The sequence below is a fragment of the Pezoporus wallicus genome, unplaced genomic scaffold (assembly GCF_028554395.1).
Source record: "Pezoporus wallicus isolate ANWC-B61680 ecotype Strahan unplaced genomic scaffold, APGP_CSIRO_Pwel_v1 scaffold_3294, whole genome shotgun sequence".
Lineage (NCBI taxonomy): Eukaryota > Metazoa > Chordata > Aves > Psittaciformes > Psittacidae > Pezoporus > Pezoporus wallicus.
This window is the reverse complement of record NW_026635478.1, coordinates 15,631,143-15,648,989: the sequence shown is the minus strand read 5'-3', so window position 1 is coordinate 15,648,989 and position 17,847 is coordinate 15,631,143. Positions and strand designations below refer to the sequence as shown.

Below are 17,847 nucleotides of genomic sequence, written 5' to 3'. Positions count from 1 at the left end.
GGTTTTGGAAAGTTGTTCAGTGTGTAAGAGTGCTATGCCATAGCTTACGTTTTTTTACAGCGCATGATTTGTGGCTGGCAGTCCATGAAATGGTGGCAGAGCACTGCTGTCCTGTGCTAGGATGTCATCCAGACTGCCAGGGGCACTGGAAGGGCCAGCTGGTGCCCAGACATGCCCACAATATACAAATGAGGCCAGACACTCGGCACTCCTCCTGTCAGACAGTTAGGAAGTCAGAAATCTGGCTTTACAGGCTCATGTGAGTACGTGTGCACAGTGTGGGCACATTCAAGAAGGATATATTTCACCTAGTTTGCCTGCAACTTGCCATGTATAATCTGGTCCCAGAAAGAAGGCTTCCCTTCCGTAAGTGTATTAATTCTAAATCTTGGTCTTCCTGACACTTTTTGTTTGTTTGTTTGTTTTGGACACTGAAAATACACTTAAGTTTTAGTTGACGCATGCATGAAATGAGTAGAATAACAAGTTTATCTTTGTGTGCTATTTGAGGTTAGTAGTTTATAACATCTAGCATTTAATTGTGTGGTTAACAAGACTAGCACGCAAGGCCAGCAACTAGCATACAAGGCCAGCAGTGAGCAGCTAGCAGCAAGGATCAGCCTATGTCCAGAGGTACAGATATAGAGGTAGTAAGTAAAGAGAAACCAGCTGTGGGTTAAGGTTTATCCAAACTGCAATAGGAGATACCTATAAGAAAGGAAACTTAAGAGCCCAAATTACCCAAAGCTGTTGAGAAAAGGGCCTTCTGATCAATAAGGTAAATATTTGAGCAATTATGATACTAACTGTCCAGATCTAATGCATATTCATTTACACAAACATCTTCCTGGAGTGGTGGTGGGAAGAAAATAAAGAAAAAATCAATCAAAACCTTAGTATATGTAAAGGTGTAATCAGTGCTTGGTTTACTAATTCTTTAGAAGAAAATAGTCCTTTCGATGCTAGAATATATGGGAAGGCTTCTGTGGGTGACTCTTGTCACCAATCACTAGATGGGGGCAGGAATTTTTGTCTCCGTTTGACACAAATGAAAAGGTTCTTACACTTGAAAACTGGTTATAGGTTAGTTTTGTTGTTTGTTTTTTTTGTTGTTGTTGGCTTTTTTTGTTTGTTTGGTTTTGTTTTTGTTTTTGTATTCATTTTACAGGATGTGCTTATTCTCCTAACATGGTGAATTGTCTTAGCTCTGTGGTTCTTGGAGTTTTGTGGGTCTTTTTTTGTAACCTTCTTCTCTGTAAGGTAGACGGGTCACTTCATTATGGTCTCTTCAATGTTGAAGGAGACACAAACTGTATTGGGCTAGTACTGGAGGGATGCAAGCTGTAAGTCTGGGAGAGAACAAAGTACAGAGTGTAGAAGAAGAACTTGTTTCTGCAGTTCAGAATATCAGCATGGCTCCAGAATGGGGGAAAATGAATGAGTGAAAGGAATGGAACAGACTTGAGGCTGTGCTGCATTTTGAATTGCATTCTGGAAAGAGCCTTACGCTCATAACACTGGAAGAACTGAATAATTCACAGGAAACTTCCACCTGAGCCAATACCCCATCTGTGACAGAGGCCAGTAAAAAAAAAAATGAAAAATGTTAAGAGCGATAAGTGATACCAAAATGATCCCTTAGTTCCTAGTGATTTGTAGGCCAAGGACTCACTAAGTCAGAGGGCATGTCTTTGAATTAAGGAGCTTTAAATTTTTTTTTTTTTTTTTTTTTCTGGACAAAATGCATCTAATTTTTCATGCTTTAGGGTATGGCTTTAGCACAACAAATTATGAAAGGTTGAGGAATAGGAACAGTGGGAATGGTAGATGGACAAATGGCTGATGGACATGTATACTACACGGAGTGTATCTCTTTCATAGAGGAGAATGACATTTATATACAGTTAATTTCCTCTGTGCGTGTGTGTGTGTACGTGTACAAAATGGTGCTGGAAAACATGCTTTCTATGGTGTAGATGAAGTAGGACAAAGTGGAAGCCAGCAAAGAGAGTGAACTTTCCTGCAGCTGAAGAGAGGTGAAGAAATTATAGCAGGGAATGACAAGTCATTAAAAAAAAAAAAAAATAACCAAAAAGAAATCAGGTGCCCTCAGGGCCAGGCAGGGGCATTTCTATATAAAAAAATCTGAGCTGAATAATGCTGGGGAAGAATTACCTCACCATTTTATTTTCAGATCACATCAGTCACACAGACCTTCCCTCCTGGAGTCGCTGTAACTGAGGCAGAAGCAAATGCCAATGTCAGAGAGACAAAGGATTGTCAAAGTTCACAAAAATCTCCCAGAGTCCTTCATCTTGAAGGTCTCTCCTCTGTATCTGTGTGGATAATGACATGTGTTCAGCCATGATGAGCACAGGCAAATGCTCTATATTTGAATTATGCTAATCTCATAGCCCCAGTAGGACCTGAGCTATGAAAGGCTAGACTGCAAGAATAGCCAGCAGATGAGCCATTTTGGGAGTCATAAAGTCGTACCAAAATAGCAAAGAGAAATGTTGTCACTGGCAAAAGAAAAAAACACATTACATGAATGAAAAAGTATCTGTCCACTCAGAATTCCATCAGGCCTTTGAAAACACGAACATAGCTGATGTAGGCATTTTTGCTGTGCGTTTGGCATACATGACAAATTTAGACCCGGTTAGTAGGACTGATCTAAATAGATACATGCTGCTTTCTAAATGTGACCAGGATGTCTGGGACTTACTATGAAGCAACTCCACAGGCACAGGGGAGAAAATGGAGCGCTTTCTCGGCTTCTATAATGAAAAAGATCTTTGTGGACCTATTACTCTGAGTCAGGCATAGCCAGCTTTATTTCTGGTCTGAAGTAAAGACATAGACACGTTTTTCCTTATGCTTCAATGCATATAACACAACCATAAGGCCACGGGGGTGACCTGTCAGTTCTTAAATTTAGCAGCCGGTTCTCAATATTACCATCGAGCACTTCTGATGTGACCTTAGAACTAACGAGAGATGGTCAACATGACCTTCAGAACGGTCCGCGGAGGAATCAAGGCCGTCCGGTACAAGATCACTGACGCTCTCGGCCCCTCAGAGAGGGAAGGTCTGTGCGCCCTCGCTCCGCCTTGGGAGGGAAGATGCCGGGAAACGGCGCTTCAGCTCTTAACTCGCTAAGGTCTTCAGTACTCGCCAGCGGTAGCCCCTTTGCTTCCTCCTGCCCGCTCGCGCCTGAATGGGGTGTGACGGCGCCGAATTCGCTTCAGCCGGCGGGTGCGGAAGGGGGCTCCGCGCGCCTGTGCTGGGGGAGGTGTATGTCTGTGCGGTGGAGGCCTGGTGGTACCTGTAGCCGGGCCGCATCTCTGGCGGGGAGCAGGTTATACACGCTCAATCTCGTGATAAGCCCGCATGGGCCACAGTTGGCTCCGGGCAACTCCACGCTCGGTTGAACTCGTGTTCCGCGGGCGCTCGCCCCACCAGCACCATCGCACAAGCGGAAGGGTTGCAAAGCGCTCACCCGCCAGACGGGGTGATGGGCGGGGCACACAAAGGAAAATACATTTCCTTCCCCAGCCGTGCCTCAGCACTCGGGGATAACTGTGCCGGGCGCCTGCAGAAGGGAGAGGTTGGTCTCCCCCGCTATCGCCCCGACCCTCCCACAAAAAACGTGGGGATTCCACTCCCTGCCGCCTACTTAACAGCCTTTCAAGCTCTTTCTCGAGGCTGTGGGTGGCTCTGAAAAGAGCCTTTGGGGTTCGCTTCGGTGGGCAGGAAATATATCTGCACACGACTTTTACTTGCTCTTGGCCTTATGGCTCTCAGTCTTCTTGGGCAGCAGCACGGCCTGGATGTTGGGCAGCACGCCACCCTGCGCGATCGTCACCTTGCCCAGCAGCTTGTTGAGCTCCTCGTCGTTGCGGATGGCGAGCTGCAGGTGCCGCGGGATGATGCGAGTCTTCTTGTTGTCGCGCGCCGCGTTGCCCGCCAGCTCCAGGATCTCGGCCGTCAGGTACTCCAGCACGGCTGCCAAGTACACCGGGGCGCCGGCGCCCACCCGCTCCGCGTAATTGCCCTTGCGCAACAAGCGGTGGACGCGGCCCACGGGGAACTGCAGTCCGGCCCGCGACGAGCGTGACTTGGCCTTGGCACGCGCCTTCCCGCCCTGCTTCCCACGCCCGGACATCTTCGCTTCTACGTCTGCCGGTCGATACCAAGCACCCACTACGAGCGCAAAATTAAGGCAGGCAAAGTACCTGCGCCCTGACGCCAGCCCTTATATCGCTTCCCTTTGCGCGGCCGGAGGCTCCCGATAGGCCGATCCGCCTCCTCGCACAATACGCACCCAATAGCGCAGCGAATCTCATCCCGACCAATCGCGAGGGGCGCAGGCGCCCAAGGATGGGGCGGGAAGGGGCGGGCTTCCGCAGGCGGCTCCGCTCGGGCGCAACGGTCGCTCCCGCCGCCTCAGCTTGCATCCGCGGGGACTGCGCAGCCCGTATTTCCTGCGGTTCTCTCCTCCTTTGTTTAAATGCTTTGAATCAGGACGGCAAAGTGTGGGTTGGAGGGGACAGAGGAGGAGGGAAGAGACAATGTGGCTGTGTCGGTGAGCGGGAGTGAAGAGGGCAGAATGCTTTCCTTCCCGCCCCCGGTTCATGCTGGGCTTTTACCAGCAGTATGGTTGTGCTCCTTATCAACACTGGTTTAGCCCGGGAATTTTCCGAGTTACAAAAAATATGCACGCTTTCTTGCACCGTAAAAGTACAACAGCTCATTCCTCTCTAGCCGTACCTGGCCCGCCCCTGCAAATGCACAAGAGGGGACACAGCCTGAACACAGACCCTACACTCACTGAGTGAAAATATGTTTGAGTATGAATAGCATCACAGAAATGGTGCCTGGGCTGGGCGGTAACTGCCTAGAAGCGGGAACTTTAAAACTTCAACCCTCCAATAAAAGGCTGCACTTCCCCGCCCGCCAATCAGAGAGGCGCACCAGTGCTATATATACCTCTCCGGAAAACATCCTTACGGAGGTTCTGCGGTTCGTTGGCCGAGTTGCCTGCTGTGAGTAATGGCGCGTACGAAGCAAACTGCTCGTAAATCGACAGGCGGGAAGGCGCCCCGCAAGCAGTTGGCCACTAAAGCGGCCCGCAAGAGCGCGCCAGCCACGGGCGGCGTGAAGAAGCCGCACCGGTACCGTCCCGGCACGGTGGCGCTGCGCGAGATCCGGCGCTACCAGAAGTCGACGGAGCTGCTGATCCGCAAGCTGCCCTTCCAGCGCCTGGTGCGCGAGATCGCGCAGGACTTCAAGACCGACCTGCGCTTCCAGAGCTCGGCCGTGATGGCGCTGCAGGAGGCGAGCGAGGCTTACCTGGTGGGGCTCTTCGAGGACACCAACCTGTGTGCCATCCACGCCAAGCGCGTCACCATCATGCCCAAGGACATCCAGCTGGCGCGGCGCATCCGCGGCGAGCGCGCCTAGACGTGTTTACAACTTTGCCATCTGAGAAAATATTTTAAACAACACAAAGGCTCTTTTAAGAGCCACTCCATAACCAATGGGAGAGCCGTAACACTTAAACTTTTTGTATTTAAACATTAGCTAAATATTACTAAAATAATTTTAACATCGAAATGTAGACGAGGGAACTGAACTTGTAGTTAATTTCCATCGTAATTTAGAAATCGCGTTCACGTAATTGTCCACCGTGAAGAGCTAATTTTGGTAAGGAAACGCAAGGGGATGAGTTGCCCTGCTTTTCTAAACCGAAGAAGCGTGCACAGTTCTTGAACGTGGTAAAGTTCGCTCTTAGACAAGTATATAAATCAGGCTGTAGCTGACGTTTTATCACCAGGCACTAACGGAAAATTCGGAGCTGAACCAGTGTTGATAAGGAGCACAACCATACTGCTGGTAAAAGCCCAGCATGAACCGGGGGGGGGGGAGAGGGAGGGGGCGGGAAGGAAAGCATTCTGCCCTCTTCACTCCCGCTCACCGACACAGGCACCGCCCAGCCCAGGCACCATTTCTGTGATGCTATTCATACTCAAACATATTTTCACTCAGTGAGTGTAGGGTCTGTGTTCAGGCTGTGTCCCCTCTTGTGCATTTGCAGGGGCGGGCCAGGTACGGCCGGTGCAAGAAAGCGTGCATATTTTTTGTAACTCGGAAAATTCCCGGGCTAAACCAGTGTTGATAAGGAGCACAACCATACTGCTGGTAAAAGCCCAGCATGAACCGGGGCGGGAAGGAAAGCATTCTGCCCTCTTCACTCCCGCTCACCGACACAGCCACATTGTCTCTTCCCTCCTCCTCTGTCCCCTCCAACCCACACTTTGCCGTCCTGATTCAAAGCATTTAAACAAAGGAGGAGAGAACCGCAGGAAATACGGGCTGCGCAGTCCCCGCGGATGCAAGCTGAGGCGGCGGGAGCGACCGTTGCGCCCGAGCGGAGCCGCCTGCGGAAGCCCGCCCCTTCCCGCCCCATCCTTGGGCGCCTGCGCCCCTCGCGATTGGTCGGGATGAGATTCGCTGCGCTATTGGGTGCGTATTGTGCGAGGAGGCGGATCGGCCTATCGGGAGCCTCCGGCCGCGCAAAGGGAAGCGATATAAGGGCTGGCGTCAGGGCGCAGGTACTTTGCCTGCCTTAATTTTGCGCTCGTAGTGGGTGCTTGGTATCGACCGGCAGACGTAGAAGCGAAGATGTCCGGGCGTGGGAAGCAGGGCGGGAAGGCGCGTGCCAAGGCCAAGTCACGCTCGTCGCGGGCCGGACTGCAGTTCCCCGTGGGCCGCGTCCACCGCTTGTTGCGCAAGGGCAATTACGCGGAGCGGGTGGGCGCCGGCGCCCCGGTGTACTTGGCAGCCGTGCTGGAGTACCTGACGGCCGAGATCCTGGAGCTGGCGGGCAACGCGGCGCGCGACAACAAGAAGACTCGCATCATCCCGCGGCACCTGCAGCTCGCCATCCGCAACGACGAGGAGCTCAACAAGCTGCTGGGCAAGGTGACGATCGCGCAGGGTGGCGTGCTGCCCAACATCCAGGCCGTGCTGCTGCCCAAGAAGACTGAGAGCCATAAGGCCAAGAGCAAGTAAAAGTCGTGTGCAGATATATTTCCTGCCCACCGAAGCGAACCCCAAAGGCTCTTTTCAGAGCCACCCACAGCCTCGAGAAAGAGCTTGAAAGGCTGTTAAGTAGGCGGCAGGGAGTGGAATCCCCACGTTTTTTGTGGGAGGGTCGGGGCGATAGCGGGGGAGACCAACCTCTCCCTTCTGCAGGCGCCCGGCACAGTTATCCCCGAGTGCTGAGGCACGGCTGGGGAAGGAAATGTATTTTCCTTTGTGTGCCCCGCCCATCACCCCGTCTGGCGGGTGAGCGCTTTGCAACCCTTCCGCTTGTGCGATGGTGCTGGTGGGGCGAGCGCCCGCGGAACACGAGTTCAACCGAGCGTGGAGTTGCCCGGAGCCAACTGTGGCCCATGCGGGCTTATCACGAGATTGAGCGTGTATAACCTGCTCCCCGCCAGAGATGCGGCCCGGCTACAGGTACCACCAGGCCTCCACCGCACAGACATACACCTCCCCCAGCACAGGCGCGCGGAGCCCCCTTCCGCACCCGCCGGCTGAAGCGAATTCGGCGCCGTCACACCCCATTCAGGCGCGAGCGGGCAGGAGGAAGCAAAGGGGCTACCGCTGGCGAGTACTGAAGACCTTAGCGAGTTAAGAGACGGCTTTCACCCCTTTTTTATTTCATCAGAGAATGCGGACGATCGCCTCGGCCTGCTTTTGCTCAAAGCGAAGGTGCTGCTGAAAGGCAGCCGGCTTATCCTTCAGGCCCCAGCAGCCTCCAGGACGCTCTGGCACCGGCAAAGTGCTTCGAGAAGCCACAAACCACCACAGCGCTTGCCTTGCACGGCAGAGCGCCCCGAGCACGCTCCTACAAATGCGGCGGAAGCGAAGTCGAAAGCAAACAGAAGCAGAGAGCAGCGCTGCCGCAGAGCGCTGTACACAAAGTCGAGAGAACGGTTAAACCAAACGGGTTACAGCACCGCCAAAAAAAAACAAAACATCGGGAACGAGCAAAAAAGGGTACAAACGAAAACCGACATACGCTGAAGCGCCGTTTCCCGGCATCTTCCCTCCCAAGGCGGAGCGAGGGCGCACAGACCTTCCCTCTCTGAGGGGCCGAGAGCGTCAGTGATCTTGTACCGGACGGCCTTGATTCCTCCGCGGACCGTTCTGAAGGTCATGTTGACCATCTCTCGTTAGTTCTAAGGTCACATCAGAAGTGCTCGATGGTAATATTGAGAACCGGCTGCTAAATTTAAGAACTGACAGGTCACCCCCGTGGCCTTATGGTTGTGTTATATGCATTGAAGCATAAGGAAAAACGTGTCTATGTCTTTACTTCAGACCAGAAATAAAGCTGGCTATGCCTGACTCAGAGTAATAGGTCCACAAAGATCTTTTTCATTATAGAAGCCGAGAAAGCGCTCCATTTTCTCCCCTGTGCCTGTGGAGTTGCTTCATAGTAAGTCCCAGACATCCTGGTCACATTTAGAAAGCAGCATGTATCTATTTAGATCAGTCCTACTAACCGGGTCTAAATTTGTCATGTATGCCAAACGCACAGCAAAAATGCCTACATCAGCTATGTTCGTGTTTTCAAAGGCCTGATGGAATTCTGAGTGGACAGATACTTTTTCATTCATGTAATGTGTTTTTTTTCTTTTGCCAGTGACAACATTTCTCTTTGCTATTTTGGTACGACTTTATGACTCCCAAAATGGCTCATCTGCTGGCTATTCTTGCAGTCTAGCCTTTCATAGCTCAGGTCCTACTGGGGCTATGAGATTAGCATAATTCAAATATAGAGCATTTGCCTGTGCTCATCATGGCTGAACACATGTCATTATTCACACAGATACAGAGGAGAGACCTTCAAGATGAAGGACTCTGGGAGATTTTTGTGAACTTTGACAATCCTTTGTCTCTCTGACATTGGCATTTGCTTCTGCCTCAGTTACAGCGACTCCAGGAGGGAAGGTCTGTGTGACTGATGTGATCTGAAAATAAAATGGTGAGGTAATTCTTCCCCAGCATTATTCAGCTCAGATTTTTTTATATAGAAATGCCCCTGCCTGGCCCTGAGGGCACCTGATTTCTTTTTGGTTATTTTTTTTTTTTTTTTAATGACTTGTCATTCCCTGCTATAATTTCTTCACCTCTCTTCAGCTGCAGGAAAGTTCACTCTCTTTGCTGGCTTCCACTTTGTCCTACTTCATCTACACCATAGAAAGCATGTTTTCCAGCACCATTTTGTACACGTACACACACACACGCACAGAGGAAATTAACTGTATATAAATGTCATTCTCCTCTATGAAAGAGATACACTCCGTGTAGTATACATGTCCATCAGCCATTTGTCCATCTACCATTCCCACTGTTCCTATTCCTCAACCTTTCATAATTTGTTGTGCTAAAGCCATACCCTAAAGCATGAAAAATTAGATGCATTTTGTCCAGAAAAAAAAAAAAAAAAAAAAATTTAAAGCTCCTTAATTCAAAGACATGCCCTCTGACTTAGTGAGTCCTTGGCCTACAAATCACTAGGAACTAAGGGATCATTTTGGTATCACTTATCGCTCTTAACATTTTTCATTTTTTTTTTTTTTACTGGCCTCTGTCACAGATGGGGTATTGGCTCAGGTGGAAGTTTCCTGTGAATTATTCAGTTCTTCCAGTGTTATGAGCGTAAGGCTCTTTCCAGAATGCAATTCAAAATGCAGCACAGCCTCAAGTCTGTTCCATTCCTTTCACTCATTCATTTTCCCCCATTCTGGAGCCATGCTGATATTCTGAACTGCAGAAACAAGTTCTTCTTCTACACTCTGTACTTTGTTCTCTCCCAGACTTACAGCTTGCATCCCTCCAGTACTAGCCCAATACAGTTTGTGTCTCCTTCAACATTGAAGAGACCATAATGAAGTGACCCGTCTACCTTACAGAGAAGAAGGTTACAAAAAAAGACCCACAAAACTCCAAGAACCACAGAGCTAAGACAATTCACCATGTTAGGAGAATAAGCACATCCTGTAAAATGAATACAAAAACAAAAACAAAACCAAACAAACAAAAAAAGCCAACAACAACAAAAAAAACAAACAACAAAACTAACCTATAACCAGTTTTCAAGTGTAAGAACCTTTTCATTTGTGTCAAACGGAGACAAAAATTCCTGCCCCCATCTAGTGATTGGTGACAAGAGTCACCCACAGAAGCCTTCCCATATATTCTAGCATCGAAAGGACTATTTTCTTCTAAAGAATTAGTAAACCAAGCACTGATTACACCTTTACATATACTAAGGTTTTGATTGATTTTTTCTTTATTTTCTTCCCACCACCACTCCAGGAAGATGTTTGTGTAAATGAATATGCATTAGATCTGGACAGTTAGTATCATAATTGCTCAAATATTTACCTTATTGATCAGAAGGCCCTTTTCTCAACAGCTTTGGGTAATTTGGGCTCTTAAGTTTCCTTTCTTATAGGTATCTCCTATTGCAGTTTGGATAAACCTTAACCCACAGCTGGTTTCTCTTTACTTACTACCTCTATATCTGTACCTCTGGACATAGGCTGATCCTTGCTGCTAGCTGCTCACTGCTGGCCTTGTATGCTAGTTGCTGGCCTTGCGTGCTAGTCTTGTTAACCACACAATTAAATGCTAGATGTTATAAACTACTAACCTCAAATAGCACACAAAGATAAACTTGTTATTCTACTCATTTCATGCATGCGTCAACTAAAACTTAAGTGTATTTTCAGTGTCCAAAACAAACAAACAAACAAAAAGTGTCAGGAAGACCAAGATTTAGAATTAATACACTTACGGAAGGGAAGCCTTCTTTCTGGGACCAGATTATACATGGCAAGTTGCAGGCAAACTAGGTGAAATATATCCTTCTTGAATGTGCCCACACTGTGCACACGTACTCACATGAGCCTGTAAAGCCAGATTTCTGACTTCCTAACTGTCTGACAGCAGGAGTGCCGAGTGTCTGGCCTCATTTGTATATTGTGGGCATGTCTGGGCACCAGCTGGCCCTTCCAGTGCCCCTGGCAGTCTGGATGACATCCTAGCACAGGACAGCAGTGCTCTGCCACCATTTCATGGACTGCCAGCCACAAATCATGCGCTGTAAAAAAACGTAAGCTATGGCATAGCACTCTTACACACTGAACAACTTTCCAAAACCTTTTTGCTCCCTTCTGTGTGAAGACAGCCAGCCTATATTGCTGGCATACAAGTATTACCTTGTTATACTCCTGCTCTAGAAAGATGGCACAAACAGCCCTATCTGGAGCCAGCAGCTGCTTGAGCACCTCTCAGCAAAACCAGTAAGGCAGCATCACTTAAGGAGAGCATCTTAACCTGGTGTGTGACACAGTGCTTTGGCTTTCAGTGATGGCAGAAGTCCAGGCTACTCTGTCTGGGTGCCACTATCCCTGTCTGTGTGTCAAAAAGGGGTGCCTGCCAACCCAAATGTACCTGGAAGTCTGTCACATCAGCAGCTGGGTGTCACCAGCCATGGAGATGGTGGACTGGAGACCAGCTGTGTATGCACTACGCGCCAAAAAGCACTTATCCCTCCATAAATACCAAAAATAGTTCTGGCTGGAGTGGGAGGGGACTTACACATAGGCCATGTTGCTTCCTCACTTTTACTGGCAGTCACAGGGAGCACTGCCACACCAATCGGAAAGAGTGGAGGGCAGAAAACACAGAAGTGCTGGGTGCTGTGGGGAGGAAGAATGAACTGCTCAGCATCACTCTGTGTGAGTTGCTCACAGGTCTGAGGAGCCAGGCTTCAGTGCTGACAGAGGATGCTCTGAAAGGACAGCGTGGTGGCACCTTTTCTGGGTGGAATTCACTATTAAATGCAGGTGAAAGAGAGACACTGGCAATTCAGGAGGAAACAGTTTTTTTCTTTGGGAAGCCATGGCTAATGGAGCTTCTGTTAATGTTGCTTGCCTTTCATGGACAGTTTGTCCTAAATCGCTGGTTGATGACTTGTGTTCAAAGCATGCCAGGGTGGTTCAGAAGAGAGTTTGCCAAGTGTCTTAGATTAGTTTTAGAAAACCAAAGTACTTTAAGGCATAAATAATTTTGTTCCTTGATACCTGACTGACAGTGAGGACCTTTTATTTGCCTGCGTTTGAGAAAAACAAAAATGTGTTAATCTGGTAAACTACCGTACATTAGACAACAAAGAACATATTTTTTCCACATCAGCCATTCTGGGAAGGGTTTCCCTGCATTTTTGCTGGGTGGTTTTTTTTTTCTGCTTTCCCAGGAAAAGCATCCTTCCCAATACCTCCTAACTATGGACATGTGCAGGTTTTGGACTATAGATTTTCAACATCCAAATGACATGCCATGGCAAGGATGAAGGGAGGCCACAACAGATGCCCCAACCCTTAACGAAGAGTACAGGGAGGGGTGTGCAACATTCCAGGAAGCTGAGTCTACAGGGACAGTCATTCGCTGCCCTACCCTATTTGTGCTGCCCACTCCAGATGCTCAGCCATACACTGGATTTAAAAGGCCTCAGTAAGCTTTGAGCCTTAACAACAGCAACAGTAGCAACATTAGGATTATGTAGGCAGAGACTTGTTTGCTGAGCTGCAAGAAGTTTGTAGTTTGGTACGTACCACTTTAAAATTCCTTAGCTAAGGGTTGAAAGTTGTTAAGCTGTGCTGGCTGGTTTGATCATGCAAGTTATTACATTTGTAACTCAGATGAAGGATGAAGTCACTGAAGGCAAGTAAGGCATGGGTGTAACACTGTAATAGGAGTGTAATCATGGTTGCAGAGAGTATTTACGCTTCTTTCCTGTGGAACATGTCTGCAGGAGTGTAGTACATAATATAAAGTTCCTCACCTAAATCTCTCTGGAAATTGTCACTTGAAGGAAAGAGAGTGACTGTGGTGCAGAGCTGTACTTCCTCCAGCTGTCTAAGAATGACTGACCGTGGCTCTCATCTTCAGGAGGTAGAGCAGCCCATTAGCCACACGGTGCGGCTAGCTCTCAGGCTAATGCCGCATTACAAAATTGCTTAAGAACAACTACTGTGCTACATCTCATTACTGCAAACATATAGTTCATTTTCTTAGGAACAAGTACTAGCAGGTCCTAAACTGGAGATGGGAAAGGTTGATAGCTCTCAGGTGTAGGGCCAACCCTGGGCTGTGGTTCCTGTGTCTTCTTGTTTATGCCAAGAAGTCTTAAAATATAACTGTAAAAGTTGGACAGACCTGCGTATCTGAAGGGAAGTGACTTGCAGTCTTCAGATTGCAATCTTTGCAGGTTTCTGATGTAGTGTGGCCGGCTGGGGTGCCCACAAGGTAGAAAGAATTGAAGCAATTCAAGATGTAGTAGACATTACAGTGATGCTCTTTCCAAAAAGTAGCTCTGGAGATCCTGATGTCACGCCTCTCCTCTTTTAATGAATGCTGAAATCTACCTCCCTCCACTCTCATTAGGAAAGCCAAACTGCCCATCAGCGTCTACATGGCGCCTTCTTCACAAAGTCTTTCTACAACATCCTATACCTAAACAGGATTATTTCCTTTTCACATTTGCTCAGCTGTAGGTGAAAACTGCTATTCCGGTGGATGTTTCCTGTGAATTATTCAGTTCTTCCAGTGTTATGATCATAAGGCTCTTTCCAGAATGCAATTCAAAATGCAGCACAATCTCTGTCCTTTGATCTCATCCCTAAATGCTTTTGTATACATGGAGTCATTGAACCATGTATTTGGCGGTTTTCTGAATCACATTTTCACTCAGTTATGAGTCCTCTTTATTATTTTCCCCATTTTCTCTACTTCAGTACAGGATGAATTCACCTGATAATTTCCTTGTATGTTCAAAATTTAAAATCTTCACAAAATAACAATGTGGCAGAATTTAGGCTGGTAGATCATGCATTTCTGTGAATTTTGCGTGTTTACTGAAGAATTTCTAGTTCCAAAGCCTCGATGCAAGCTCTTCTGATACCCTGTTTCCTTCCACTGTCAGTATGCAGCTGTTAGGCTTTACTTAAATTTTTCTGGTGTTATGTAAATGCTTAGTTAAAAGGTTAATCACTGTGTTATTAAAGGAATAGAGGAGCTTAAAGAATTATAGTACATATTTAATTTTATCAGAAAAGACAACACACATTTTGTGTCACTATAATAGAAAGTAAAAAAAAAAAAAAATAAAGTCTTGTTATGCTGTTACAAATTTAATATTTTCAAAGTTAAAAATACAGCATATATTTAGCAGGCTTTGAAGCAGTCAGAGAGAAATTTCTTTAGATGTACAAATACCTAGACATTGCTCTAAAGTACTCCTTAGTGCCTGGGCTGTTACACAGTAATATAAATTAGGCCAACTGGAACCAGTGGAGATGGAGAACTCTGTGTAGTTTGCTACATGGAGGAAACTAACAAATATATATTCAAGTGCATTAAGAGTTTCACAAAAATCTTCGACTTCTCTCACTAGTACATCAAAACTTTATCGCCTTGTGCCACATGTAGAGTTTCCAAAGGGCAATAACTTCTAGTTGGGCAAGAAGGTTCCCATTCATCACCTAACTTTGCAATTTGAAACAAAATTCTAATCAGATTTTTAGAGAAGAACTGTAGATCAGCTCATTCTTCAATTACATTTAGGAATGTATGACCTGGGAAATGTTTTTTTTTTCCCTGCCAATGCTTTTTATTTCATCTATATGATTGTGTGAGTGTAAATTCTTCCTTTTTATCTCATCCTTGCACCAGTGAGGCAGATCTAGCAGCATGCCTTAGGTCCCATGCTGTCTTGGAAACTGTTATTGCTCTACATAGCAGAAAAAGAAAAATGAAAAATTCCAGTCCATTGGAGCTTCTGCATGCTGAGAAGCCAGGTTTCTGTTCTCTCACGAGTGCTAGTGGACAAAACCTGAAAGATAAAGAAGTAGTTTTCATTTGTATTTGAGTAGTGTTTTTGTCATTTAAAAAGAATTGTCCCAGTTCCTGACAATGAGGCACATTCTGCTGCATGGGAAAAAAAAAAAAAAAGAAAAATTAAGATGCCTTTCAAACGTGGATTAGACTCTTCTGAATGTTTTGTCGTGCATAACTCACCATGACCTATGGCCTATGCCCATATATTTGTCAGAAGAATAAAATCAGATTGCCCTACAACCAAGCTAAGAGCCTTACCATTATGGAAGCCAGAATTCACAGTAAAGAAATTGGCTGCTGTTCATTTGTGCATGGTGCTAATGAAAATACTGCATCAACATTTATTATAGGACATTTCCTAGTAATTCAGGAAAACAAATGTCAGTAGGTGCAGAGGAAAACAGTGAGAGTCTATGACTCTTAAGCAGAAAGACGTAGGAAATCATGATTTACTGAACTTTAAGACACCTCTTCTGGAAATCAGCTTTGAAAGAGGCTATTAAAATAAATGGAACAATCATTTGTTACTACTTTCCTTGTTCTTCCTTGTAATAGGAGCAAGAGATGTCCAGTTTCAGTAAATGGTCTGCATAAATTTGTAGTGATCCAAAGCAGGTGTGGGGTTCTGATGCAGAACCTGAACCCCTTACATTCTCCTGTCAATGGTTCTTTCCATGGTCATTTGATTTTTGTTGGTTGCTTTGTTGTTGGTTTGTTTGTTTGTTTGTTTTTGCTTTTTTGTTTTGTTTTGGGGTTTTTGTTTTTTTTTTTTTCCCTAATAATCTCTCATGGAATTTCTGGGTAGAATCTGTCCATAGGCCTGTGGTAGTTCATAAAAGTGTGCATTTTCTGGAAGAAAAGTAACAACATTTTAGTAAAATACTTCAATAGTTTTATTGACACTTGCTGATTCTAAAAGTGAAGGAAAATTGGATGGAGCAGCAATACCCAAATAGAACTTCTGCCTGAAGAAATAATGGATTATCAATCCTGGGGAAGCCTTTCTGCTGTACCTACAGAACTGCACCAAGTTAAGCACATGCTCTTTGTTTTGGATTATATTGTACAGTGACTGAAAAAAAATAATAATTTTAGTCTGCAGTGGCTGAGAAATTAAAAACCATGAACTGAATTACCATCAAAATACATGGATAGTTCTAGGATATTATGCTTGAACATCCAAAAGCAAAGTGAAACTGAGTAAAAGAGCCAGAGGGAGGCAAATGATCTGCAAGTTGTTTCTTCACTTATGTCTGCCATTCCTGACTTCTATTTTCTGAAGATCTTTGATTTGACCTACACTGCAGACAAGATTATAAAGTTTGTTCTGTTGTTTTGTTGTTTTTTTCTCCTCATGAGAACCCACAGCCTTCTGCTACCAGTCTGTCTTATTTTTGCTCACAAGTGTCTGTCATAGCAGACAGAGATAATCTTCAATGTACAGAAATATGTCTTACATGAAGCAATGACGGTCTTGAGAGAATAAAATCTCTAAACACTTTCCAGTTTTCCAAGTAAGCCATGAAACAATTGTGACAATAAAAGCAGAAAATATTCTCTTTCTATTTGCAGGAATCTGAGAGTCCATTTCTGCTAAAATGAAATGAAATGATAAAGAAATACAAATATTACTAGGAATCTTTCCAAGACTGGTAAGTATGACAATATTCCTTGTTGTATGATGTTGCCTTCGCAAGGCGTGGCGACCTGGTTCAGGAACGGCACGGTGACCAACCCCAGGCCACTCGGGCCATCAGCTCACAGACACCAGTGTGGTGGACGGCAAATGGCGTTTATTACTTCGCAACACAGCGTCATATACTCTGGGTTTACAGCGTCACATCCGTCTGCTTACATCACAAGCTACATACTATTGGCTATTAAACAGGGGGGGGCTCTATCTTTCCGTACAACGCGATATCTTCCGGCCGCCAGGCCCTAACTACCTACAGTATGAATCCAGAGAAATGACAGAAACCTGACACTAAATGTGAATAGCTTGAAACATACAAACCACTTATTTATAGCAATAAGTATACGAGAGAGTTACAAAATGTTAGCTCCACTGCTGCTGTGAGGACTTGAAATTTCAGTTCTTTCGTACCATGAGGGTTCATTACTAGTAACTTAGAAAAAATATTTTCATCAGAATATCAGCAGTTCTGATAAAGTGTCAGGTCACGTCTATTAAGACCTTAATTGTCCCCATTATAGGAAATAACCATCAGATAAAATGAGCATTAAAGTTAGTTAATTTGTTAATTAGTTAGTTAACCTTCAGTTTAGAGGCTGAAATGCATTAGCTGGAAGAACTCACTAAGCTGTATTTCTTCCCACATTTTACTTCCAAGCAGAGAAGAAAAGGAAGGAGAAAAAAAAAAAAGGGGGGGGGAAAAAGTATGCAAGCCACATGGAGATTCAAATCAGCCTATTTGTATATTTTCACAGTCTTAGATAGCAGGAATTCCATGCTATGCCATAAATTGTCATTTCATTAGCATGTCATTTTCTTTTAGTCCTGAATAGATCTGCTCACCTATTTTTAGGACCTGATCATAGCCTGGTATCTAGACTGTGAAACACAACATTATTTCAGGCAGACCCTGAATAGTTTCATATTAAAAAGAAATCAATATGTCATTGAAAGTGAAGTAAGAAAGTGAGAACTTATCCATTGGTGGTAATATGGAGCTGCCAATAACCTGGAGAAAGAGCCCTCTTGAAACAGTGCAACTTTGTATTTTACTTTGGAAAGGAGTAAAGTGGTGAATCTCCAGATGCTGTTATCAAAATAATATCCTTCCAGCATCAACATTTATTCTTTGGAACAGAGATCAGTTTTGCATAGTGAAGTGTCCTGAT

General features: G+C 45.7%; 4 protein-coding genes across 4 annotated transcripts in view; 3 read left to right on the top strand and 1 right to left on the bottom strand.

Annotated features, from left to right (window-relative positions):
- The window catches only part of LOC130610356 (histone H2B 1/2/3/4/6), a 98,860-nt gene that overhangs the window by 37,239 nt on the left and 43,774 nt on the right, over window positions 1-17,847 (top strand). The gene's annotated exons all lie outside the window — the stretch shown is intronic.
- LOC130610338 (histone H2A type 2-C) lies at window positions 3,694-4,182 on the bottom strand. Its single transcript, XM_057430133.1, has one exon. The coding sequence runs from the start codon at window positions 4,166-4,168 to the stop codon at window positions 3,779-3,781; it is 390 nt and encodes a 129-aa protein (XP_057286116.1). The 5' UTR covers window positions 4,169-4,182; the 3' UTR covers window positions 3,694-3,778.
- Window positions 5,050-5,478, top strand: LOC130610426 (histone H3). Its single transcript, XM_057430315.1, has one exon. It carries the CDS (start codon window positions 5,056-5,058, stop codon window positions 5,464-5,466), a length of 411 nt encoding a protein of 136 aa, XP_057286298.1. The 5' UTR covers window positions 5,050-5,055; the 3' UTR covers window positions 5,467-5,478.
- Window positions 6,674-7,161, top strand: LOC130610333 (histone H2A type 2-C). Its single transcript, XM_057430120.1, has one exon. It carries the CDS (start codon window positions 6,688-6,690, stop codon window positions 7,075-7,077), a length of 390 nt encoding a protein of 129 aa, XP_057286103.1. The 5' UTR covers window positions 6,674-6,687; the 3' UTR covers window positions 7,078-7,161.